This window comes from Schistocerca piceifrons, chromosome 6 (genome assembly GCF_021461385.2).
Source record: "Schistocerca piceifrons isolate TAMUIC-IGC-003096 chromosome 6, iqSchPice1.1, whole genome shotgun sequence".
Classification (NCBI taxonomy): domain Eukaryota; kingdom Metazoa; phylum Arthropoda; class Insecta; order Orthoptera; family Acrididae; genus Schistocerca; species Schistocerca piceifrons.
In genome coordinates this window covers 408,404,055-408,430,509 of record NC_060143.1, presented here as the reverse complement: position 1 = coordinate 408,430,509, position 26,455 = coordinate 408,404,055, and the positions used below count along the sequence as shown (strand labels likewise).

Genomic DNA, 26,455 nt, shown 5'->3' with positions numbered 1-26,455 from the left:
ATGTGCATTTGTAATTGGATTAGCATGTGTAGTTAGTAAATTATGTCAAGTCATGATGTTTGTATCTGACTGGTGGTGTATTCATAGAGGCGCTATTGGGAGAAGATTGTTCATGTTGCATGCATGAGCAGTAACGTAAAATTGTTTAGAATTAAGTAAAACGCTTGAGTATCTGTATTTTAGTATTCACCCACTGTGATTTACGGCAACAGGACTCGCACAAACAGATACACACAGTACAGGAAAAGGCGATTTCAGTGTGGTTGTGCATGACGAGGTATCATAAACGATTTTGTGCCACGAGACACTGTTTTAGTAGGACTATGTATCTGCTTCTTACAAAACTTGTTGGCTAAACAATAGGTTTATAGATGACATCTTTGTGGTCTGGACTCATGGTGAAGAAACACTCCTTAATTTCCTCCATAACCTCAACTCCTTTTCGAATCTGAATTTCACCTGGTCCTTCTCCAAAACCCAAGCCACCTGTCTGGATGTTGACCTTCATCTTATTGAAGCTCACATCCACACCTCTGTCCATATCAAACCCACAAACAAACAACAGTACCTTCACTTTGATAGCTGCCATCCATTCCACATCAAACTCTCCCTTCCCTACAGCCTAGGTATTCGTGGCAAACGTATCTGCTCCAGTGATGAATCCCTCAACAATTACACCAATAACCTGACCAGTGCTTTCCTCTCCCGCAACTATCCTGCTGACCTTGTCCACAAACAGATCCCCCGAGCAATACATTCCTCCCCGTCCAACAACAATGTTCCTACCCCCAGACCACACAGAAGCGTCCCCCTTGTCACCCAATATTATCCTGGGCGCGAAAACATCAACAAATTACTCCGCCAGGGATATGACTTTCTCAAGTCAACCCCTGAAATGAGATCATCCCTTGACAAAATTCTCCCCACACCACCCAGAGTTGCCTTTCGTCACCCCCCCTAACCTCCATAACATCCTTGTTAAACCCTACAATATTCCCAGACTACCTTCTCTACCCAGCGGTTCCTACCCCTGTAACTGACCCCACTGCAAAACCTGCCCCATGCATCCCCCCACAACCACCTACTCCAGCCCCGCTACTGGTAAAACATACACAATTCAAGGCAGGGCCACGTGTGAAACTGGGCGCTGATGACCACGCTGTTTAGCGCCCGTAAACCTCACACACACACACATGTGAAACTACACATGTCATTTATCAACTGACATGCCTGCACTGCACAGCCTTTTACATCGGTATGACAACAACTAAACTGGCTGAGCGCATGAACGGACACAGACGAACTGTCCACCTAGGAGATGTCCAATACCCAGTAGCGGAGCATGCCCTCCAGCATAATTCTAGGGACCTAGGAACCTCCTACACCGTATGTGCCATTTGGCTTCTCCCACCCAACACCAGTCCCTCTGAACTGTGGAGATGGGAACTTGCATTCCAACACATCCTTTCATCCCGCCATCCCCCTGGACTGAACCTACGTTAAACCACCTCACTCCCATTTACTCTTCAGTCTTCTCCTCTTTCCCTTTCCTCTTTAGCCATTCACACGTCTTTTCATCCTACATAGTTGTGTTTATCTTTATACCTCTTTACTTCTGTATGCATCCTCTTTGGTTTGAAGCTGGCACAGTACTTACAGTAGAATATCTTTGCCTTCCCTCTGACAACCATGCCTCCATCCTTGCTACCCTCCCTGTTTTCCTTTCCCTGTTGCTTCATAACCTGGGTTGTGAGTAACTGAATCTACTTTCCCTTCTTCCCTTTCTTTCACCTCTCCTCCCTGATGAAGGAACATTTGTTCCGAAAGCTAGGAAGGTAAATTTTCGGTTCTGTTTTTTGTGTATCTATTGACTGTACTGAGCTGAGGTAAGTACTGGCCAGCCCCTCTATCTCTTTGTTAGTATTTGTTTCACATCTTTATATGAGATTTTCCATTAATCATTTAAATGATATATATTATTTTTTAAATGTTTTATGTACATAGATTATTTATGTATGTAGAATTTTGGAAGACAATCATCTATATGTATGATGCATAATGTGTGATGGAGCAACAAATGTGATTTTTACTTGTTTAATTGTACATTATATTAAATGTCACTGGTTAATAAAGGTGCAGTGATGGCCCCTATTTTAATTTTGTGCGCCCATTGGCCATTAATGTAACAAGAACATGAAATGCTTGTCTTATGTCCAAATATGTTACAGGTGAATGCGACACTAGGATTTGTAGTTGTGTAATACTTGTACATTTGTTGTTGTCGTTCACTGCATTGATGTCAGGTTTAATGAAGGTGCTTAGACACATCCACATATAAGATGCAACACACCCATTAGTGTGGACTTGCATTTGTATGTGAGGTGTGACATTAGCGCCATCAAAAGTTTCCTGGTGCTGTTGGCTATGTTGATCTCCAGTTTGGTTTTGACGTGGTAAGAGGCACATGTGGATTGTGGCGTTGATTCTGCAAACATTCATAAAGCATATGCTGTCACTTTGGTGTTTATTTTTAAGATCAGGTGCTGCAGTGCAGGCATCTTTGTAATCAAGATTTGAAACTAGTTGCCTAATATAAATACTGCAACTGTTGACACAATCGTTAATAAACACTCAAAGGAACTTTCATCTCTGCAGGTACACTATCCTTGGGCGGTCAGACTGTGTGGCAAGGATTTTTCTTTTTATTGTAGACTGGATGACAGCTGTCAGAACACAAGTACTGTTGGTGGTTAGTTTGTTCAATATGGACACAGGTGTGGCTGGAGCCATCAGAGAGGTGGAAATCCTTGTCCAGGAAGGTGGCACATTGGGTTGAGAGCGACCAAGTGAAATGGATGGGAGAGGTGTAGAGATTGTGGAGGAGTGAGGATAGAGTATCTTGGCCTTGAGACCAGGTCATGAAGATATCGTTAAAGAACCTGAACCAGCAAGAGTTTTGGAATTCTGGGTGGCTAGAAAGGTTTTCTCCAGCTGCCTCACAAACAAGTTGGCGTAGGAGAGTTCCATGCTGGTGCCCATGGCTGTGCTGTGGATTTGTTTATATACCTTCCCCTTAAGGGCAAATGTAGGGCAAAATGCATTCTTATACTGATAAATATATACATCTCAAAAGTATTACAGCTAAAAGAGTAAAGCTTGAGATTATTATGTACATAATAATGGTTGATATTCCGTGTCATTTTTTAAAATGCGTATCGACATACATTTTATAAGGATTTGAATTTTTTGTTACCTTTGTTTCTATAAAGTACCTTTTCCATGTAACAAATCAAGTAATAAAATAGGAATTTCACAGTTTACATATGCAAAAGAGACTAATAAAACGTATAAGAGATTTGTGTTTAAGGTCATAGCTGCTTCGAAATTAATTTCTTTCAGTTTTGCATTACTGTGTGGCTATTTTTCTGATCTATTTTTCTCAACTTCTCAAGGAGAAATTTTCTCAGAGAAAAGATAACAGAAAAGTGCTGCACAGGATTATTCAGTAAGTAATTCTTTAGAACTACGCCAAATTTCAGGATGTTAGCTTTCATAGTTCCTGAGAAAAGGTACATTATAGCTCAAAAAAGTCAATTTATGACTGTTTGAATTTGAAGTTTTTATTTCAATTTTTGACAGTATTGCTATATCGCTAGTGACTAAAGCTGCCCATATCCATAATCTTCCTAGAGTAATTTCTTCCCCTGCCTGCTTTGCCTAGCCAACTTTTCCAATTTATCTGCTGTTGCCTGAGCATTTTCCAGTTGTACTCCATCGATGCTTCTGAGTATCTTCATCATGAATGCTTCTGGATGGAAGCCTAGTCTCTACAAGCATTTAATCCTTAAGTGGCTTACAAAGTGTCTAATGGATTGGTAGAGACCTGGCCAGTGATATCATCATCTGCTTGTATGTATAGTTTTCACGAAACCCAGTTGATCAGATGTCACTGTTGTTATACAGTGTAAGGTCCTTTCACCCATGGTTATCACATGCACATGAAACATTAATCATATGAGCAAGCGTTTCTAAGTCAATTAACATAAATCACTGGAAAACTTGTCTGTGGCACTGTGCACAGCATCATCAATTTCTTCACTAATTTTCTTCTCCAATGAACTCAGTGAATTTGTCGATAATTCTTTTTCACGCTTAGGAGCAGCATGTGTAACACTGTTATTTAAATTTCCTGTACCTTTTACACATGAAATTCGACGTTTACTCACTTTTTCAAATATGTGACCACAGTTATGACCCATTTCGAGCAAAACAGGTTGGTATGTGCAAAACTAAAAACTGAAATAAGATTATAGCATGTACTATTCAAAAAAACCGTGTTGTGAAGAAAGGAAAAAGCAAAGATAATCTTTCTCACAGCCTTATAGACTTGTCTCCAGTTCGTTTCGATTGTGTGAACGAAAAATTAATGCACAAAAAATTTCTAGTTTAGAGTTGTGGATCACAGCATTGAAAGAGGGGGCATGGCAAGCACAGATACCCAAACTAATCTCTTTAAAACATATTTCTAGCCATAATTTGATTATGAAACTTTGATTCTTTAAGAATAACATCACAATCTAATAAATTATGCAATTAAAAAATTGAATTTTTTCACATTGTTGCTCTATATTTATCCTTACGAAGAAGTAGTTGGATGTGAGGATGTAGTTGATAAGGTGTATGAGGAATGAGATAGTGGGTTTTGAGTGGAAAGGATGTTAGGAGACATAGTGTTCAGCAAGGCCATGGGCGTGAGGAATGTTAGTATATAGGGAACAGGCATCAACAGTGAGGAGTAGGGACTTGGGTAGTATGTAGTAGTGGGCAAGGTCAAGAATTGGTGAAGGAAGTGGTTTGTATCTTTGATGAGAGAGGCTAGGCTTCGGGCAACGGGTTGGAGATGTTGGTCAGTGAGAGCACAATAACCATCTACAACCGGGCATCCATGATTTGTTTGGGTTTGTGGCCATTGGGAAGCATGTAGAAAGCGGCCATTTCGGGGGGGGGGGGGGGGATGAGGAGGGAGAGGGACTCAGGGGAGAGGTTCTGGGATGGGCCTAAGGATTCCAGTAAGAATAGGAGGTTATGTTGGACTTCTGGGATGAGGTCACTGTGGCACAGCTTGTAGAACTTGTAAAAGGATTTTTGCAAAAGCTAGCAGAGTTCTCTCTCTCTCTCTCTCTCTCTCTCTCTCTCTCTCTCTCTCTCTCTCTTTCTGTGAGTGCCAGTGCTTCTGATGTTTGCTGAATGGTCTCCTTTACTCCTAAATTATTTACGTTCTGAAATTTGGCTACTAATATTATGGATTTTAGTAATCATATGAACAGTGATATGAGACTCTGAAATGTCATAGTTTCAGATGGTGTTCAAATATGTTGTGGATCACTATCTCATGTGTCTTGTGATATGGTGAGTTATTAGGTTGAGCACATGTTTAGAAACTTCTTATTGGAGAAATAGCAGATTTGATGTGGCACAGCACTATATGTCTTAAGTGACCTCATGTTCTAAGGCTACACAAAACAGCCAAATCTGTCACAGGAAAGTTCTGGAGACTGATGTCATACAATTCTTGCAGTGTATTCTAAGGAAATCCTCAATTTGCTTGTGAACTGTTACCACCAGACAACATAGCTTGGAAGGTAGTGTTACTGGAACTGAATCTGTGCTTCTTTAAATAACTGTTTGACATGTAAGTTAAATATTGCTTAAGTGAATATTGTTTTTATTCTTGAACTGCAGTTGATCATGTGTTCAGTCATATGTGGCACTAACCACATATTTTATTATTGACTTGCTCAAACTTTCCATAAACATAGGCAGTTGCCCTTATTTGTGTTAACCTTTGCTTCAGTTGCAAACTAGCAGTAGGCCTTCGTTTTGTATCAAGTTACGTGCTGTTTCATGGAGAGTTATATGCTTCAGGTGAGCCTAGATGTGGTTCAGATTTCACAAGCGCATAGAAGTAGTGAGAAATAAATTCATAGGGCAACAGAGTAAGAGATCAGAATTGGTCAGTATGTTAAACGATTTCATCGATTACAAAGTGACATACAAATAATCTACAGAAATGTAGATCCATCATACAGATATGGGTGCTGGACTGTGGCTGATCAATAACTCGTAGAAAAAGTATGTCACCAGCTGTATTCCTTCCTAAAAATTTAAATATTGTAAGCAACCAGTTGCAGTGCTAATTAAGCATCAAAACTACTTGCTTAAATAATTTGTGTGTGCATGTTACTACATTAAGGGAACTATACCTACGGAATTTATGAAACCTATAAAGATTAACATGTGTTCAAATTGCGGAGCCCATCCTATGCTCCAAAAATTGTGCTAAATATTGAAGAATTAATAACAAAGATTCATCAACGTTTAGGTTGATCATTTTTGGTGTAGGAAAAAATGTGGATTATATTAGAAGTAAACAGAAATACTTATATAGCTTTTGTTGGCATGGAAAAAGCATTTGACAAAGGACCTGGAGAGCTCAGAAAGTTGAAAAATGGAATAGCCTGGAGAGATAAGACTGATCTTCAGTTTGGGTGGAATCTAAAAGTCAGTAATAGACATAAATTTAATGAAACATCACCTAAAGAGTTAAAAAGTAATTTTAAATGAATACTGGTCAATGAAATTGTTCTGTAAGCAGTTGTATAGCTAAACTTTCAGTAAACTCTCCTCGCACACCTCTTTATTTCCATGTTAGAGCTCATTTTCTACTTATCTTCAAAATCTCATTAATCATGGGAAACACACAGAAACAGAACATACCAGCATTAAATTAAACACTTTTTTAATGTGAAATGTTTAAAATACACTCTTCATTACATTTGGTTAGAATGTACAATACGTTATAATTCCTAGGGTCACTGCCATTGTTTCTTGCTTAATTGAACAAGATAATGGTGACACGTGAATAACTTCATTGCTTTTATTGACATGTGTAGGTCCTATGAACCTTAGACTTCTGTTTGTTTGGGGGGGGGGGGCATTTGAAAGCTCTTGTGTATGAAACCCCAGTATAAGATGTGTACAGAATGTACGTACCCATGTCGTGGAAGGCTGTGAAGTACTATTCAATTCCCCAAGGATACTTCAGCGCATCAGGCATTCAATGCAATGATGGGTTGATACATGTATCCTTGCAAACAGATGGCATACTGAACATTTCACTTGGGGAAGCTTTTCATACTGTGCTCACATATTCATATCCTTTATGTTTCCCATGGTTAATGTGGTTGTGAAGAGAAGTAGAAAATGAGCTCCAACATGAAAGTAGTGTTTCTGGACCCGTGTCCAGTAACACATTTTCTTCTTCTATATGTGAGGAATGTTTCTTGAAAGTTTGGCTATACCTTTGTGTTATACTCTGTATATTAATTACTTTGACTTACCTGCTAGCCATACATAAATTAAATATAAAAATAATAATGCAGAAATGACACTGAATAGGCAAGTGAGAGGAAATACAATTAAAGTGAGTAAATGAATTCTGTACTAGATTAGTAGAATTATTGGTATCAGGCATCTGATGGATATAAAACAAGAACCACAGTGGCCAAGCAAATATCCAGAAATAAAGTAATTTATTTGACACAAATTTTAAGCAATGGAAACATTGACAGGAAGTCAGAATCCTGGATTGAAAGCAAAACCATTGATCATACACCAAAAGAATGAAACATAAAATGGATATTAATAAAACACAGAAAAGGGAAGTTAAGAGGCCATTCTGCAAAATTATGCCTCTGAATTTTTAATATGAAAAACCTCAATTTAAAAAAACAAAAAAATAAAGCAAATGTCATTAACACTCTGTATCTCTGTTCTTCATATCAATCTATTTATGTCTCAACATAGTCGCCCTGGTGATGAACACATTTCTTCAACTGAGAGACCAGTTTGTTGATACCATCGCTGCAGAACGTTTGTTGATAGAGCCACAACCTCACCTCTGCTTGCACTGCTTCGTCATTGTCAAAGTGAAGACCTCGAAGGTGTTCTTAAAGTTTTGGAAACAGATGAAAATTGGATGGGGACGAAGTAGAGACTTCATGAAGACTGATAAATGACAATTAACTCAAGGTATCAGATTTTTGCAGATGTCACAGTGCGCATGTGTAGTCTGCCATTGTCGTGCAGAAGAAGATGGTGTTCCACATGTGGCCCAACTCTTCGAATTCGAAATTCGATTACAGTACGCTGTTTCTCAGGCACCAACATAGTTATGTTAAACATCACCATGTTACACACTACAATTTGCAGCCGTCTAGTGACAGAAAGAATAAAGATCTAGAATGTTAATTACAGTTGTTTTATTTTAAAAACTTCAAGAGTTTTGACAAAAAAAAATTCAGAGACACTTCCCAGCACACCCTTGTAAGTTAACTAGGCACTTGTTTATCATAGCACTTTCATAAAGGAACTCTTGGAAGAAGGAAACAAATTGAAGAAAAGAAAATCAAGAAACAGGCTTGAAACAATTATACTGCAAATTGTGGAATGAGCTGAAGCTCTACAACCAAATGGTGGAGGCAGATAGAGTTGAAGTTGGCTGCATGAACAAGGTGCTGTCTTTAGTAAATGATAAAACTCCTCTTATGAAGCTTGTTTAGGTACCAGCTTAGTCAGTTAGTGTCAGATTTTCCATAGTACCTTAAATGAATTTCGTTCTGTAACATCAAAATCTTTCATTTGTCAAAGATGCTACCTGAAATCATTCCATTTAGTATTGAGAATTATTTGTATGTTGCAGTGCACTGTTATCAATTAGATTTGTTTTAACCTTGCTAAAGGAATGACTGAGAGTTCATTTACTGACTTCTAAAGGAGTTGTGTGCAAGCATATCGATTTCTATTGTGGCATTCCAGAATACAGTATGGAACCTGCTAATATGAAATGTCCATTTGATAATTCATGAAATAGGGAAAACTGGAAAACGAATTGGAATGTGAACACTGTAGTAGGATCTTTATTAGCAGTTGAACTATTACTTTGCTCTTTGCCCCTTGGTAATAATATTTAGTGAGAATTAACAGCCGACTTGCATTCTAGTAACTCGTGAGTAAAGTATTAGGTTGGTGCTTATGTTCGTAGGATTTTTGTTTTGTATTTTGGTATTCCATTTGCTGTAGGTTTATTTATTGCTTCATTTATTATTTGTAGTTCACTGTTGCTATTTGTGTGTACACATCGTCACATTTTCATTTGGAGATGGTGAGTGAAGCTGTGGATGCCAGAAAAATAAGTGTCAAATGGAGAAATCGAACATTTTCAACATATCCTTTTGTTCAGTTTGATAGAGAGGTGACAGCAACAGAGGGCTCCAGAAAATTTGTGCTGGTATGGGAATAATGCCAGAGCATGACAAGAAAATGGTTTTCGCGTTTTAAAGAGTACCGTTTTGATATTAGTGACACTCTGTGTTCAGGAAGACCTTCGGGGTTTGATGATGATCATTTAAAAGCATTAATTCACACTGATCCAAGTCAGTGTATTTGAGAACTGGTTAACATGATGAACTGTGATCATTCCACCATCATGCGACATTTGCAGGCAGTGGGAAAAGTTCAAAAATTGGGTGTATAGGTGCTACCAAGTACACAAAAATTAGTGGGTGGCCTTCTGTGCGCATCTCTTCTTGCTCATCATCAGCTGGCTCATGAAACACACTGACTGTTCCTATCCTGCATCACTACTGGTAACAAGAAACTACGTCTTAATGCACAGGTATGTACAGGGACAGCATCCTTGATTAGTAATCAAAGCATCCTCAGTCCCAGCTTCGAACCCTGCCACCACATAGATTTTGAATAAAAATCGTCAGCAATAGCAGCTGAAGAGCTCTAGCGTTACAAGTTACTCTCATTCAGTTAATGGACTTGTCATAGAGGGTGAAGGTGCAGTTAGAGGTTCAGGGCACATTCTTGTCATTGAGGTGGGAAACTGCCCCTAAAGGCAGAAGAATCAGCAATGATCAATGGCATGAGGATGCAGAAGACAATGGAAACCACTGCATTAAAGACACACTATGTCTGTCCGCAGGACATGTGGTCTGAATTGAGAAAGTCTCATGATGATCTCTCCATTGGAAAAAGATTCTGAACTACTACCCATTTCAGATCCCTGGGAAGGTACTGCAGAGGAGGAGGTGATCTGCGAAAAAGTTTGAATGACCAACAAAACATAACATTCTATGAGTAGGGGCATGGAATGTCAGAAGTTTGAACATGGTAGTGGAACTAGAAAATTTGAAAAGGGATATGCTAAGGCTCAATCTAGATATAGTGGAGGTCAGTGAACCGAAATGGAAGGAAGACAAGGATTTCTGGTCAAAAGAGTGTAGGATAATCTCAATAGCTGCAGGAAATGGTGTAACAATTAGAAAGAAAGGCAGAGAGTGAGTTACTGTGAACAGTTCAGTGATACGGTTGTTCTCCTCAGAATCGGCAGCAGACCAACACCAACAACAGTAGTTCAGGTATATATGCCAATGTTACAGGCATAGGATGAAGAGCTAGAGAAAGTATATGAGGATATTGAACAGGTAATTCAGTACATAAAGAAAGATGAAAATCTGATAGTCGTGTGGGATTAGAATGCTGTTGAAGGGGGGAGAGTGGAAGAAAATGTTACGGGGGAATATGGACTTGATAATAGAATATGGTGCTTGCCCAGGAAAAACCCGGGAATTTTTCATTGTTTTAGTTTTCAGTTAAATTTTTGTAGTTTTGACTGGTAAGAACTGATACAATAACAAAGAATTTTACTTTAGCCCACTACTGCCGAATAATACCACAGCAGTAAAACATAAACGAGGGGAAAAAACCAAAATGTTGCAAAGATTTGTCATTTACCATAACAAAACATAGTGCACACACAGGTGTCTGCCAACAGCAAAATATACCAAAAGCTGCAGGACATAGACTGAGCAATACTTTATAACAAGACACTGCTTCTGATGGCTGTGATATCACAACAGTTTACATTAATTTTGTTTGGGCAGTTAACAGCAGGCTCAGGCGCATGTGCAGTTATGTCATGTATGGGCAGTACCTTCTCCTGCTTCTGGTCACTTGAAGTGCAGCTATTAACCATATCAGCAGTAGCAACAGCCAGATGCTACATGGAAAAGCTGCCAGATTCGTGCATGAGCAGAGCAGTTTGAGTTGTAATGGGGCGGGGGGGAGTCCCCATGTGACCCGTGTTTATGTTTAGTGATTTTGCTGTTTCCACTTCGTTTACAGCTCTTGTGTCAAATGGAAACAAAATGGATTTCTGTGGTCGGGAGCCATCAAGTGAATTAAAATACATTCCCATAATTATGGGAAGCTAAAATATGTTAATAGTATAAATTTTCTGATTTTATTGTATTTCCAGGCTTTTGGCAGTCAGGCATTAGTTGCCCTGCAGAACAATGAATTTATTTCTCTGTCTTTGCTAAAGAAGTTTGGCTTTTATAAATCTTTTCCACAGAAGCAGTCAATTTATTTAATACGATATTGGCGAGTGTCAATTGTTATTTCAAGTGCACATTTTTATCTTCTGGTACACATGGTATTATGCCATAATAAAGAACCAAAATGAGATAATACAGTACTGGTACTCCAAGAAAATTTGTATCCAGGAAACCACACTGAAAATCTTAATATCAGGTTGGGGCCCACTTCTTTGTGAATCTGGACATATGAATGTCCACTTTAAGGTGAATTATGCTTTTCAATATGGTTTACGAAATTCTGATGCTCTTGGAGTAATCTCAGACGTCCTGGTTCATTTATGACGTAATGTGAGATCACTTCATGCTATAACATACAAACATATGGGCTTCCTATGTCATTGTAGCTACGCACACACTGTAACGACGTTTTCTTTGGCTCTCTGACAAATGCTGAAATGAGTACTAAGAGGTTGCAGGAAAAATATTGTAAATGGTGGTTTGAAAAGTGTTACTTTCAAAGTAAATTTCTTTTTACACAAGATGAATTACGTTACATGTGCGAACGTGCTTTGAATTTATTCAATTACAGAATGTTTTTTTCTCATTTAAAACCAACCACTTAGAAGAATTTTGAACTCAGAAGACCAAAAATTTATGTCATGATTTAAAATTTTACTGGCACATTTGTCTGATGTATCTTAAAGTGGACCACAAGCAAAACAAGACCAATATTATATGTGAAAGCTTAACTTTCGTTATACCTGTACTATGTAAATTAATTTAAAACATTAACTTTTCCTGTTTGTGTGTTCGCACTACTAAAAAATGATGTTGCTATTGGCTAACTACATCATATGTCCTATGCTCTGAATGTCTGCTATCATTGGCTGGCGAGAAAATGTGACATGAGCTACGATTGGTTTACAAAAGCACATCACAACCTTGATTTCAATGCTTCAGGAACTAACATGCTGTGCTTGGTGGAATTCAAATTTCATAATACTAAAGTATGCAGCGTATCATAATACGAAAATATGCAGTGTACATGCTGCTGTGCATCAAAGATCTTTGCAAAACGCAGTTTTTTTCTGGGGTTTGTTTTCTAAAGTGCCGGGATGTTTTATGCTGACGTATAAAACCTTAACTACTCAAAGGATTGATAAGTTTTACGGTTCCGAGGTAAAATATAGTATCACGCAACACGAAAAAAATATTATTTTCAACCAGAGAAAAAATGTGTTTTTAACCGGGAGATCTGGAGAAAAACCGGGGAATTTTTTTTCCTTGTCCACGTATACACCCTGTAGAAACAAGAGAGGAGCAAGACTAATTGAGTTCTGCAGTAAATTTCAGCTAGTAATAGCAAATTCTCTATTCAAGAGTCACGAGGGGTGTTGGTATAATTGGAAACGACCAGGAGACAGGAAAATTTCTGTTAGATTACATCATGGTCATGCAGAGACTGCTTAATCAGATATTCGATTGTAAGTTGTACCCAGGAGCAGATATAGACTCAGGTCACAATTTAGTAATGATGAAGAGCAGACAGAAGTTTAGGACAAGTCAGGAACAGTCGATGTACAATGAAATGAGATACGGAAGTACAAGGAATGACGAGATACGCTTGAAGTTCTGTGAGGCTGTAGACAATGCGATAATGAATAGCTCAGTTGGTTGTACAGTTCGAGAGGAACGAACACGTTTAAACAGGGTAAATGCAGAAGTTGGAAACAAAACTACTGATACAAGTGAGGCAACTGTGTAGAAACCATGGATAATAGGTGAAATATTTCAGCTCATCAACAAAAGGAGGTGGTACAAAAATGTTAAGGAAAATTCAGGAATACAGAAATTCAAGTCAGTTAGGAATGAAATAAATAGGAAGTGGAAGGAAGCTAAGGTAAAATGGCTTCGTGAAAAATGTGGAGGAAAAAAAAAAAAAAAAAAAAAAGGTTGGAAGGACGGATTCAGCATATAGAAAAAAACAATCAGTCTGTGTCAGTGAATTTACGATAAGGCAAAGCCATTAAGGAAAGTAAACATGAAGCACCACCAGTCGCTCAGTCTTCATTCATTGACAAGAGTTTTGAACTAACTGCAATCATTACCAAGTTATAAAAAGCTTCTACATCTGTAGAAGTATAGGCATCAGAATTTTCAAGCCCATATGCATTCAGTGTAACTTTTGCTGCTTCATGTTTTTTTGATATATGTGTACATTTTCTGTAATATGATGTCAGATCTTATGGTCGCGGAAATTGTAGTAGCAAAATAAATGCATATGTTCAAGAAGCAGGGAGTGTAGATAGTAGTAGCATACACTCCAGTAGTCTTATAAATGGAGCACTGCTATATGCTACACATTTGTGTGTGTGTCGCGGAAGGAAGTGCTCGCTTAGAACAAGTAGAGTAGCAGGATGTACACTATATCGCACATGACTTTTCACTAGCAGTATCCGCAGAACTACCTTCCTCGGTGATACCTGTATTTTCCACAGTTGTGTCTGTTCATTCGGTGTCTGCTGTAACATTCAGAGATGATAATGCCAACCCTTCGTCCAAATTTGTGCCAGTTGATTTTATTTTATTTTAAGTTTCCTCATCAGGGCCAGCAGGCTGGGTGACACTCAGCATCTATGTACTAGCAGCAACGGCATTCACCATTATTTTTTCAAGTTAGAAAGCAAGATGCTTGACTTAAGACTACGGATCTTGTTCTGTGCAATAATTTAGACCAGTTCTGTACGATGTAGAGCTCAGGTAGTGGACAGCAGTATGAAGAGAACAATTTTCTTGCAAAATTTTGTCGGTGGAATTAAAAGGAGGAGATTGGTGCCCTGAATTAATGTAAAAGTTTGGCATTCCTTGCCTCTATGTATTTTTAATTATTTTTTTTCCATTTCTAGTTGAATGTTGAAATTTGATTTGTTCCATATCTAAAGACTTTAGTGAATCTGAATCATTTCATGTTTCCTATTTGCTTCTGCGTATGGAAGTTGTGTTTCTGTGCTTATTTATTTATTATTTATTTATTTATTTACTCGTCAAGTTCAGTAGCACCAAATTGAGAAGCATATCTCCAAGGTCATGGAACGTGTCAGTACATGCAATACAACATAAACGTAATAACAGATAAAAATAAATGTTCAGGAACCTTAAAAAATTCAGTCCATAAGTTTAAGTAAACGCTATCAGCAATACAATAAAAATCAGCTAATTTTTCAAGTAACTCCTTGACAGAATAGGAGTGACCCATGTGGAAACTCTTCAGTTTTGATTTAAAAGCACGTTGATTACTGCGAAGACTTTTGAATTTGAGTGGCAGCTTATTGAAAATGGATGCAGCAGTGTACTGCACACCTTTTTGCACAAGAGTTAAGGAAGTTCAATCCAAATGCAGGTTTGATTTCTGCCGAGTATTAACCGAGTGAAAGTTGCTTGTTCTTGGGAATAAACTAATATTGGTAACAAGAAATGACAAAAAGGAATATACATATTGAGAGGCCAGTGTCAAAATACCCAGACTCGTGAACAGAGGTCGACAAGAGGTTCATGAACTAACACAACTTATTGCCAGAACCGCCCGTTTCTGAGCCAAAAATATCCTTTTAGAATGGGAAGAGTTACCCCAAAATATAGTACCATACTACAGTAGCAAATGAAAATAAATAAAGTAGACTAATTTTCGTGTCGAACGATCAATCACTTCTGATACCGTTCGAATAGCAAAAATGGCAGTATTAAGTCTTTGAACAAGATCTTGAATGTGGGCTTTTACAGTAACCCATAATACTAGAGGGCATATCGTTTATATAAATAAGGAACAGGAGTGGCCCCAACACTGATCCCTGGGGCACCCCCTACTTGACAGTACCCCACTCAGACCCCACATCACAGCCATTATCAACATTGTGAATAATGACCTTTTGCTGCCTGTTGCTACAGTAAGAGGTGAACCAATTGTGAGCTACTCCCCATATTCCGTAATGGTCCAACTTCTGGAGCAATATTTTGTGATCAACACAATCAAATGCCTTAGTTAAATCAAAAAATATGCCAAGTGTTCGAAACCTTTTGTTTAACCCATCCAGTACCTCACAGAGAAAAGAGAATGTAGCATTTTCAGTTGTTAAATGACTTCCAAAGTGGAACTTTACATTTGTTAGCAAATCATTTGATATAAAATGATTAATTATCCTTATATACACAGCCTTTTCAATAACTTTAGCAAACACTGATGGCATAGAAATAGGTCTAAATTATCTACATTATCCATTTCTCCCTTTTTATAAAGCGGCTTTACTACTGAGTACTTTAATCGCTCAGGAAACTGACCATTCCTAAAGGAAAAATTACAAATATGGCTAAATACAGGGCTAACATGTGCAGCACAGTACTTTAATATTCTGCTAGACGCTCCATCATAATCATGAGAGACCTTAGTCTTCAGTGATTTAATTATTGACTCGATCTCCCTTTTGTCTGTATCACAAAGGAGTATTTCAGACATCAATCTTGGAAAGGCAATTGCCAAGAAAGTTATATGATTTCCTGCAGAAACTAAATTTTTATTTAATTCACCAGCAGTGCTCAGAAAATAATTGTTAAATACTGTACATATATCTGATTTATCAGTAACAGAAATATTTTTACTGCAAACTGACTTTATATCGTCAATCTTGTGCTGCTGACCAGACACTTCATTCACAACAGACCATATGGTTTTAATTTTATCCTGTGAATTAGGTATTCTATTTGCATACCACATACTCTTTGCCTTCCTGATAACTTTTTTAAGCACCTTACAATACTGTTTGTAATGGGCTACTGTAGCTTGATTGTGACTACTTCTAACATTTTGATATAATTCCCACTTTGTTATACATGATATCCTTATCCCACAAGTCAGCCACCCAGGCTGCCCATTACTGCTGGTACCCTGTTTAGAATGTTCTAATGGAAAGCAAGAGCATGAGAAATGTGCTGAGGAAAGCATTGTATTTATCATCGATGTTATCTGCACTGTAAACATCCTGCCACTCTTGTCCTTGACAAGGTTTAAAAAACACTCTGTTGTTGTTGGATTAACTTTCGTACATAGTTTGTAATTAAATGTGACCTTGGTTTGAGTACAAAAGCCTTTTAGGGTTAAAATTTGTGCATCATGGTCTGAAAGGCCATTCACACTTTTACTAACAGAATGTCCATCTAGTAACGAAGAATGAATAAAAATATTGTCTATGGCTGTGCTACTGTTCCCCTGCACCCTAGTTGGAAAAAACACAGTTTGTCAGATCATATGAATTTAGGAGATATACCAGCATCCTTTTTCTTGCACCATCATATACAAAATTTATATTGAAGTCACCACATTTAACTAGTTTCAGGTACTTCCCACCAAGTGAATCAAGAACCCTCTCCAGCTTGAGCAGAAATGCTCTGAAGTCGGAGTTAGGGGACCTATAAACAACAACAATTAGAAGTTTAGTTTTACTAAATTCAACTACCGCTGCACAACATTCAAATATCTGCTCAATGCAGTGTCGTGATACACCTACGGACTCAAATGGAATACTGTTTTTTACATACAGAGCCACTCCTCCACCCCGCAAGGAACTCCTTGAGAAACAGCCATCTAATCTGTAGCCTGGCAAAGGAAGCCTCTGATATACCAATAATTTCATAGTCAACATCTATAAGCAGTTAACTGACTTTCTCTAATATCTCTTATATTTTGATGAATATGCTAATTCCTTCTCTACTTGGAAACATTACATCCTCGGAAGGTGAGCCCTTAGTTAGAGGGACTTCTATTAGCAGGTATACCTATCAGCTGTCTTCAATCTAAAAAAGGTGCACCTCTAACACCAACTGCTACAGGAATTTTTCCATGAGTGACACCACCACCACCCACTACCCTGTCACCTATAAGCTTAGCCAGCATCCCTTTCCCATACCTATTGAGGTGCAGGCCATGCCTAGTGAAACCCGATCTACTGATAGACCCAACTGGCACCACTGAGATGTGACCCATGCCCTCTGCCATCAGCGCCCTCTCCAACCCCACATTAACTCGCCTAACAGCCGCATTAAGGTGAGGTCTATCATGACGCTGAAACAGTTGTATGAAATGCACATTAGTGCCACCAGTTTGAGTACCTATCTTTACCAGGTCGCCACCTACATCATATTCCCCGTCCCTATCGAGACTGTTCCCTGCTCCACCCACTATCACTACCTGATCCTCCTTCATAAAATTTCTACATAACTCGCCTATGCTGTCAGTCACCTGAGCCAACCATGCACTAGGCTTCACAATGCTGGTGACCTGGTACTCGCTCCCCAACACTTCCTGTAACTGCTGGCCCACACCTCTTCCGTGGGAACTACCTAGCAGCAGAACCTTCTTCTTTCTGCCAGACTTTGTGACTAACCTAGACCTCCTGATTGCTGAGGTCTGCTGCATGTTCCCTACATCTACAGCTACACAAGGCTCCTGTCTACTCAACTCTGACAGTTGGTCATATCTATTGCGTGTACGCAAAGTAAAACTGTCTGAATACCTCCTCTTCCTAGCTGCCTCCTTGCGAACTGCCAGTTCCCATTCCCTACCACCCTTCACCCTCATGAACCTATCTAGTTCCTCCTTTGCGCATTGTAACTGCAGCTGAAGGGTACAGATCTTACGCTCCTGCTCCTCTATCAACTTATTTCTACTACAGATTCTGCATTCCCAGGAGAGGATCTCACTAAAATGACCACTGGCTTCCCCACTGCATTCTCCCCAATGAAAAAAAATTTGAACAAATCTCACACCATAACCCACTACTCACAAACTTACGTACGACAGAGCCCACACTTCTCACTCATGGTAAAATTTTACAATTACTGAAAAAACTGTACGTCTACGTTGCCAAAATTCAGTTACACCAGTAGAACTATATAAGAACTAACAATAATGGTCTCGAAATTCTCTGCCTATTAAGAAAGCAGCTACTCGTATTAATACTACTACACCACAACTAATACCAATACCAACAAATTTTCACAAAATTATTAGCTAAAACCAAAAAATTCAAACGAACACTGGAACACTAAGTGAAGTTAAAACACTAAATGAAAATATTACTGAAATACTTCACTAGAAACAATAATAAACGTCGGTTGAAAACTAAAGCACGAAATTTACTAAACATCTTCGACACACAGAAAACGCTAAAGAAACACAGAGCGAACGATTACAGAAGTTTAAAAAGTCGTTATTTCGCCACGGCACACACACCGCTGAAAACTATTAAATGTAATATCTGTATTACAGAGCACAAATAAGTTTGCCAGTACTTAGCTTTATAACCGCTACAGCTGCAGTGCATGCCGCAAAATGTAAACACACTACTGAGGCGCGAGGCTTAGACGAATGATGCAAGCATTCTCACGAATAATAGACCACTCCAGTCAATAACACAGGAAGAAGGACTGAGATTAATGAAAAGCCACTAATAAGTTACTTTTACGGCAAATATTAACACAAATAAAACTTTAAAATATGTAAATGAAGTCTAAAATTTTATAAAATAGTAATGAGCAATTTCAACAGCAGTGCAGCACATGTGACGTCACACCAAAGATCTGTGGATGTGTATCACACAGATGGTCTAAGTATGCTTAATTGTGTTGACAGTATTCTCAATTTCTTCATATCATGAAGTGTATTTTACTGTTATGGTGGCAGAACATCCATTTCGTGTGTTTCACTTTGGGAAAGATCATTGAATAGGTCATTCTGTGGTTTTCTGAGTAGTTGAATTTCTTCTTGAAAAACTCTATTTAAAGCTCATCAGACATGACTGGCCACATGATTGCCCATGGGCACCAGGGGGCTGTAATACCCCATATTCAAGAATACTAGTTCCAGGAGAATCTGTTTTGCTAAACTGGTGACATCAGTGTCGAGACAGTAACATCAAATAGTTGGAGCCATGGCTAGTACTAGCCCGTAGGTCAGACTAGCATTTTTACAGGCTAACAACACTAAATTCATTGGAAATTGAAGTGCTAAAAACATTTGTACAGTTAATATTGAATAAAGGAAGACATAATTTGACACAATGAGATCAAATGCATTTGGATAAGCTAATGAAGCAGGGGATGTGCTCAGTCTTGCACAATAATATACCACTTGCTCTGGCTGTTGCTGCTGTTAACAGCTTATCCTCTGTATGCGTTTGGGGTAAGGGGGTTTCAAATCTCTGAGGGCATCGTGAATTAAGTTTGCCTTGACTTAATCACTTGAGGTAAAAGGTAGGATAGGTTGTTTGACTTTCTCCAATGAATATCTTTCCTCATTACTGCCCAATGGAACGTTATTCTGTAACTTTTTATTTTTCCATTCCTTATAATTGTTTCAGTGAATGTAGGTTGCAGTAGTTATTCGGAGATGAAGAGGTTTGCTCAGAATAGAATAACATGGAGAGCTGTATCAAACCAGTCTTTGGACTGAAGAGCACAACAGCAACGTACTTTTGTCTTGTTATTAACGTGACGAGTGGCAGAGGGTCAAAACAGTGTGTTCCTACTTTAATAATAGATGAATTGGACCAAATTTTGGCTAGAGTGCACTTGGTGTGAGGAATTTTATTTCATCAAAGCATATATACAAGATTAACATACCAGTTTCTTGAGTCGTTAGTTCGACATATTTACGGACCAGTATCATTTTGCCAAACCAGTTATTGAATAATAATAGATGGATCCATTCACAGGCGGCGTGTAAATGTATTGTCGTACACAAACATGATTAATGGCAACAAATACATTTTTTGTTATATTTCTTGAATATACATTATACTCTCTTTCAAATTCTAAAGGTGGCAGGGGTAAAATACAGGGAGTGAAAGGCTATTTACAATTTGTACAGAAACCAGATGGCAGTTATAAGAGTCAAGGAGCATGAAAGGGAAGCAGAGGTTGGGAAGGGAGTGAGACAGGGTTGTAGCCTCTCCCCGATGTTATTCAATCTGTATATTGAGCAAGCAGTAAAGGAAACAGAAGAAAAATTTGGAGTAGGTATTAAAATCCAGGGAGAAGAAATAAAAACTTTGAGGTTCGCCGATGACATTGTAATTCTGTCAGAGACAGCAAAGGACTTGGAAGAGCAGTTGAACGGAATGGACAGTGTCTTGAAAGGAGGATATAAGATGAACATCAACAAAAGCAAAACGAGGATAATGGAATGTAGTTGAATTATGTCGGGTGATGCTGAGGGAATTAGATTAGGAAATGAGACACTTAAAGTAGTAAAGGAGTTTTGCTATTTGGGGAGCAAAATAACTGATGATGGTCGAAGTAGAGAGGATATAAAATGTAGACTGGCAATGGCAAGGAAAGCGTTTCTGAAGAAGAGAAATTTGTTAATGTCGAGTATAGATTTAAGTGTCAGGAAGTCGTTTCTGAAAGTATTTGTATGGAAGTGAAACATGGGCGATAAATAGTTTGGACAAGAAGAGAGTAGAAGCTTTCGAAATGAGTTGCTACAGAAGAATGTTGAAGATAGGTGGGTAGATCACGTAACTAATGAGGAGGTATTGAATAGGATTGGGGAGAAGAGAAGTTTGTGGCACAACTTGACTAGAAGAGGGGACCGGTTAGTAGGACATGTCCTGAGGCATCAAGGGATCACAAATTTAGCATTGGAGGGCAGCATGGAGGGTAAAAATTGTAGAGGGAGACCAAGAGATGAATACACTAAGCAGATTCAGAAGGATGTAGGTTGCAGTAAGTACTGGGAGATGAAGGAGCTTGCACAGGATAGATTAGCATGGAGAGCTGCATCAAACCAGTCTCAGGACTGAAGACCACAACAACAACAACAACATTACAACCGGGTTTAATGTTATACTATGGCAATAGCTATGTAATTACTTTCTCTTGATTATATGTGTGTAGTGATGTATACAGATCATGAACATTCAAATGACATACATAAGAGTCTACAGAAAACAGCAAGCAGATCTATTATTTTGTGCCCTGGAATGAAATTTGAAGTTGACCGTGTAATTCTTATGCAACTGATTATTCCTTCCTGTCCATTTCAGTGACCACGCTGTTGAAATTTTAAACCCCAGCAAATATATATTAAATAAAATTAAACCAAACCGTAGCTACATTTACTGCAAGTTATAGGTAATATTTTGCTGAAACCATAAAATAGAATCATCTTTGTTATTACTAACTACTTCAGCTGTATTTAATCCTTTGTATTTAGATTATTAGCAGTTTCATGGCACTAAGAGCCACGTCGTCAGGTAAACATTTGCATAACAATAAATTAAGAAGAAATAACAACCCAGAAAGATTCACTGAAATAATATTATTTCTAAAATTATTTTAAATTTTTAAAAAGATCTTTGTAAAGATTCTCATAGGAATGTTAAAATATTTATACTCAAGTAACTAAAACATTTGTGTTAAAAAGCTCGGAATTTGGTACCCAACATTTGTCCGTCAAAATAAAACCCTCACAAGGCAGTACATCATTGAATAAAAACAGGTGGATGCATGGATTCCAATCCATTGTGGTGTATAGGGCCTAAACATATTATACCACAGTAATAACACTGGTAAGGTGAATAGATGAAAAATTATTAAAACCTAACATGCAGCTAGCTTGAAAAATTGTGGCATGGTTGCAGCAAAATGGGTGTATTCTAAATAACAGGGACAAATGCATCAAGTAAATAGCTTATAGACAGAAAAATAGAACATGAAAAACATGCTTACAACTTCTTGGAGCATGCGCAATCACAGAACAGGTACGCAAATGTACGTTGTCTTCTTACAGACGGCATCGAACTACACAACTAGCCTATGAATGGCATGTGCATGCACTGATGAGTGGGCACAACCAAATATTCAGTAGTCTTCTAAGGGAACACATGAATGGTGAATGAGAACAAGGAATGTTGGGATGAAAAAAGGGACAGCCAGAGTTGCAACTAAATTGGATGTATATTCAGTCAAGAATAATCCAAAACTGGTCATCGGCTAAACAAACATCCATTTTAATTGCAGCTCTGGCTGTCTCTTTTTGCATCACAATCTAAAATGAATTGCTGCCCCACAGTACCTAACACTCTGAAGTTGGGATATACAAATACAAAAACTGTTGTAAAAACATATGTAGAATATAATAGTGACAGTTGGCATTTATTTTCATTAATAAGGTATCTACTTGGCACATTAGTCTAGGTTACTTAGACTACCCCCTCCCCTCCCACCTCCCGTCTTGCTGCAACCACTCCACAATTTTTCAAGCTAGCTGCACATTAGGTCTTTCCACCTTGCCTACATATCACTGTGGTACAATTTTTCTAGGTCCCATCCACCATACTGGATTGGAATCCATGTATCCAACTGTTTTATTCAATGATATGCCACCTTTTGGTGAAATTTATTTGACAAACGACAAATGTTGGTACCAAGTTCAGAGCTTTTTAGCTCTAATGTTTTAGTTTTGCACATACGCATATTTTAATATTCTCATGTGAATCTTTTCAAAAGTTTTCCAAAATATCTTAAAATAATTTTAGAAAAATTATCATTTCAGTGAATGTTTCAAGGTTGTGGCTCTTAGTGTCATGAAACAGGTAATGATGTGAAAATGAAGGATTAAATACGGCTGAAGCTGTTTATTAATACCAAAGATGATTGATTACTCGTAGCTGTGGTTGCCCTATCTACAAGGTTGTCTACATACAATGGAAATAAGTCATACAAAAAGAAACATACACTTAAAATGAAACTTTTAGTATCAGAATCAGGTATTTATCAGAAATTACTGAATGGAGGTAAAAGTGTATCAGACAGCATTGGCACAAAGGAAGATTAATGCATAATGGTAGACAGAAAATATCTTAGGGTGTAAGAAGAGCAGGAGAAAGTTATTGCAGATGTTTTTTAATTGTATAGAAATTACTGAAATAAAAACGGAAAGGGAGTGTTCTTTTTCTTAAATCATAAAATTAAAGTAATAAGAGAGCAGAGGATAAACTACTGGTAAAGTAGGAAGAGTGGAATTCATAAGATACCTCTACAGGCTACTTCTAAAACAAACATTCTTGTGGGAAGAAAGTAAACGTCCGTCAGATAGTAGGATATTGAATACATGTCTCTTTATGAATACCAGTTTGTATTCTCATTGGACTAAATTAGTGTATACTTACACAGAAGTGTTTTTTTATAGTTTTAGGAGTAAGATGCTTGATTATTTTGACTGCAGCATGGTTATCTGGAACTTTTTCCCAGAGAAAAAAAATAGGTTGCTAACATTAGTTATGTTTTACTTCTTGACTTCATTATATCTTTTCGATGAAACGGTGAAGATTTACTGTTTGTTGCGTTTGAAGAATAAAGGGTTTATTATTAATAAATAATGCAAAACTATCTTTTAACATTTGGGACAAATTTGCACCTTGTAGTTTCCATGCTATTATACTGTTTTTATTTTCAGTACTTCTCTTTTCATATATTCATTGTCTTTTTTGTAATGTTAACACAGTAATGTCAAAGGATCCTATAATGGTGCTCACATTTAAAGTATTGGTGCCAGAAGCATATTGAAGTAATTTTATGTATTCTCATTGTTTTAGTTTTTCAGGTAGCACTGAATATTCAGAGATGGTGATACAAATATCAATTGACATAAAGAGAATTGAACACTTGTAATTTTTACTTACTGTAATACGTGTTCCCCCAGCTTTTCATAGCAAACTTACCAACTTGCTTCATTTACTTTAGGCTGTGTGTGTTGGTTATGGTAAAGAGATGATTACTTATCTTGACTTCTGATTGGAGTGAAGCTTCACGGCTGCTAGATGAAGACTGGAATCTGGTTTTGATTGCTTTTGATTCACTCCCTGATGCAAAGTTGATGCTGTGGTAATGTTTCTTGGTACACTGTTAAAATAATGGTAGGTATTTTCAGTTGGAAAAGTCACAGTTGAAAATATTTTAAATACAGTGACATTTATATTTGGAACATGAAACTCTAGTAGGTCAGTGCCATTACACAGAAGTATATTCTGGAGAGCGTATATTCCAGAATTTGATTTTTCCCTAGTTAGAAATCTTTTTACTAAAGTGTATTAAATAATTTTTGTAACTGTACTTAAATTTAAACTGCTGTGGAAATTACAGCAAGAAGAAGAAACAGGATTATTAATATTGGGAAGTAGTTACAGGGTTGTCATTACCAACATGATTTGTGGTTCATTTTCCAATCTATTTGTAGTTTCAGTAGTTTTTGAGGATAGGGAATTACTTTAGTGCAAATAATCTATACAGAAGTATATTTCAGCACAAAAAAGACAGTCAGAAAATGATGTATATATTGGTCACTATATTGACTGGCTGTGCTAATGTAGTTTTTGAATATTTTAGAACTTTTAACATTAGAAAAAATCCACAGAAGGCATATAACTAAAGAAAAAAACATAGTTTTTCTTCATATGTTGAAGGGACTATGTGCATAAATTTTCCCTAATATAATGTTACATTCAGAATTTGTGTGTCATTAATATAATTCATTCAGTTTGTGGCTATGATTTCCTTCAGAATGATTTATATACCTGATTATTTACAGAACTTTTTCTTGTTGTTTCTTCTAAAATTGTATGGTGTTGCACCTGATATATGATAGGTAATGATAAAAAACATATTTTTGCTTCCTAAATTATTGGTTTGACTATTACAAATAAATTATTCATGCTGAATGGGAAAAGGAGCTGTAGGAGAGGTGTTTGGTTTCTTCCCATGCTGTATATTCTGGAAGTAAATATGGTCATGATTAGGCCAGCAAAAATCATGATTTAGTGTTGTACGTGGTGTGGTCATTGAAGTAGATATATAACACTACTGTTATTCCTATGGCAAGTAGACGTAAATAGCTACCACAGCTCATTTGTTGCTGTCTCTTTCCGTGTGTAGAAACATAACACCATACAATTTTAAAAGACTGTTTAAAAGGTTTTTCATTATTCTCAGTAAAGTATTAGCCATACTTGTCTGCACTTAAAATTGTAAACAGTACAGTTTTAGTGACTGCTGCATATCAACTTCTCTAATAACGGCTGAAGACATTGCTTCACAAGTGTAAGTACTAATGGAACTTTGTACTTGAGGAAACTCACAGTTCTCTTCGTTACAGCAAGCATTAGTGAATCTGAGGAATGTCACTAATTCTATGTAAACGCTGGTGTTCTAAAAGTTTTTTATTATTTTATTTTATATGTTGTGTTTAGGTCACCACAGCCTAGGAGGAGACCACCACCGTATCGATCATCGGGTGGTACACGATACAGTAGGAGGAGGCGATATTGATTGCTGTTGCTGTTAAGAACCAAGGGACATTATTCTCTTGTTACCAAAGTAAATAATTTAGTTATTATATACAATAACATTAATAAAATAAAATTTCATCTTCACTGTAATGAGATACTGTGAATTACTTGGGTATTTAGGCACTGTAAGCATTAATGCATTGTCAGTGCTTGGTTACTTAAGTATTTCATGGCGTAACTGGAGAAATCGGATACATTGTGTATTGGATGTGAACGATGCATATTTGAGTACATATACAAATTGGTACAAAAAATACATTAGTTTGAATTGTTCATGTTTCTGATGTCTGACTTATGTGATAATAAAACTGATGAATTTACTTTTAACACTGTATAACTTAGAAACTTTTTGAGTTGGCGGTACTCTGCCATTCCTTATCCCACATCTATACTAAGTGACAGTTTCATCTTCATAGTGTACAACACTACTTTGGATTGAGAACATTGATCAGTTCATTAATAGTAACAACTAGCTGTCCAGATTGCTGGCTCATGGTATAAATTTTGTGTGTTTGCATGCTGGGAAGAGCCATCAACGAAGGTAGTGTAGTGGCTAAGAGACTGGACTCACACTTTGAAGAGACATGTTTCGAAGAGCCGTCCATACATTTA

The 26,455-nt window shown here is 37.5% G+C and overlaps 1 protein-coding gene across 3 annotated transcripts in view; it reads left to right on the top strand.

Annotated features, from left to right (window-relative positions):
- LOC124802730 (serine/arginine-rich splicing factor 7-like) overlaps positions 1-26,170 on the top strand; it is a 43,561-nt gene extending 17,391 nt beyond the window's left edge. For 2 of the 3 annotated variants that reach the window (XM_047263698.1, XM_047263699.1), the window contains one exon: positions 25,745-26,170. In XM_047263698.1, the coding sequence (XP_047119654.1) occupies positions 25,745-25,823 (79 nt within the window). In that variant the 3' untranslated portion in view covers positions 25,824-26,170. Of the gene's footprint in view, positions 1-24,242; positions 24,416-25,744 lie in introns of all 3 variants that reach the window. The other variant, XR_007017149.1, reaches the window with a different exon arrangement.
- Positions 26,171-26,455: the final 285 nt, after the last annotated feature.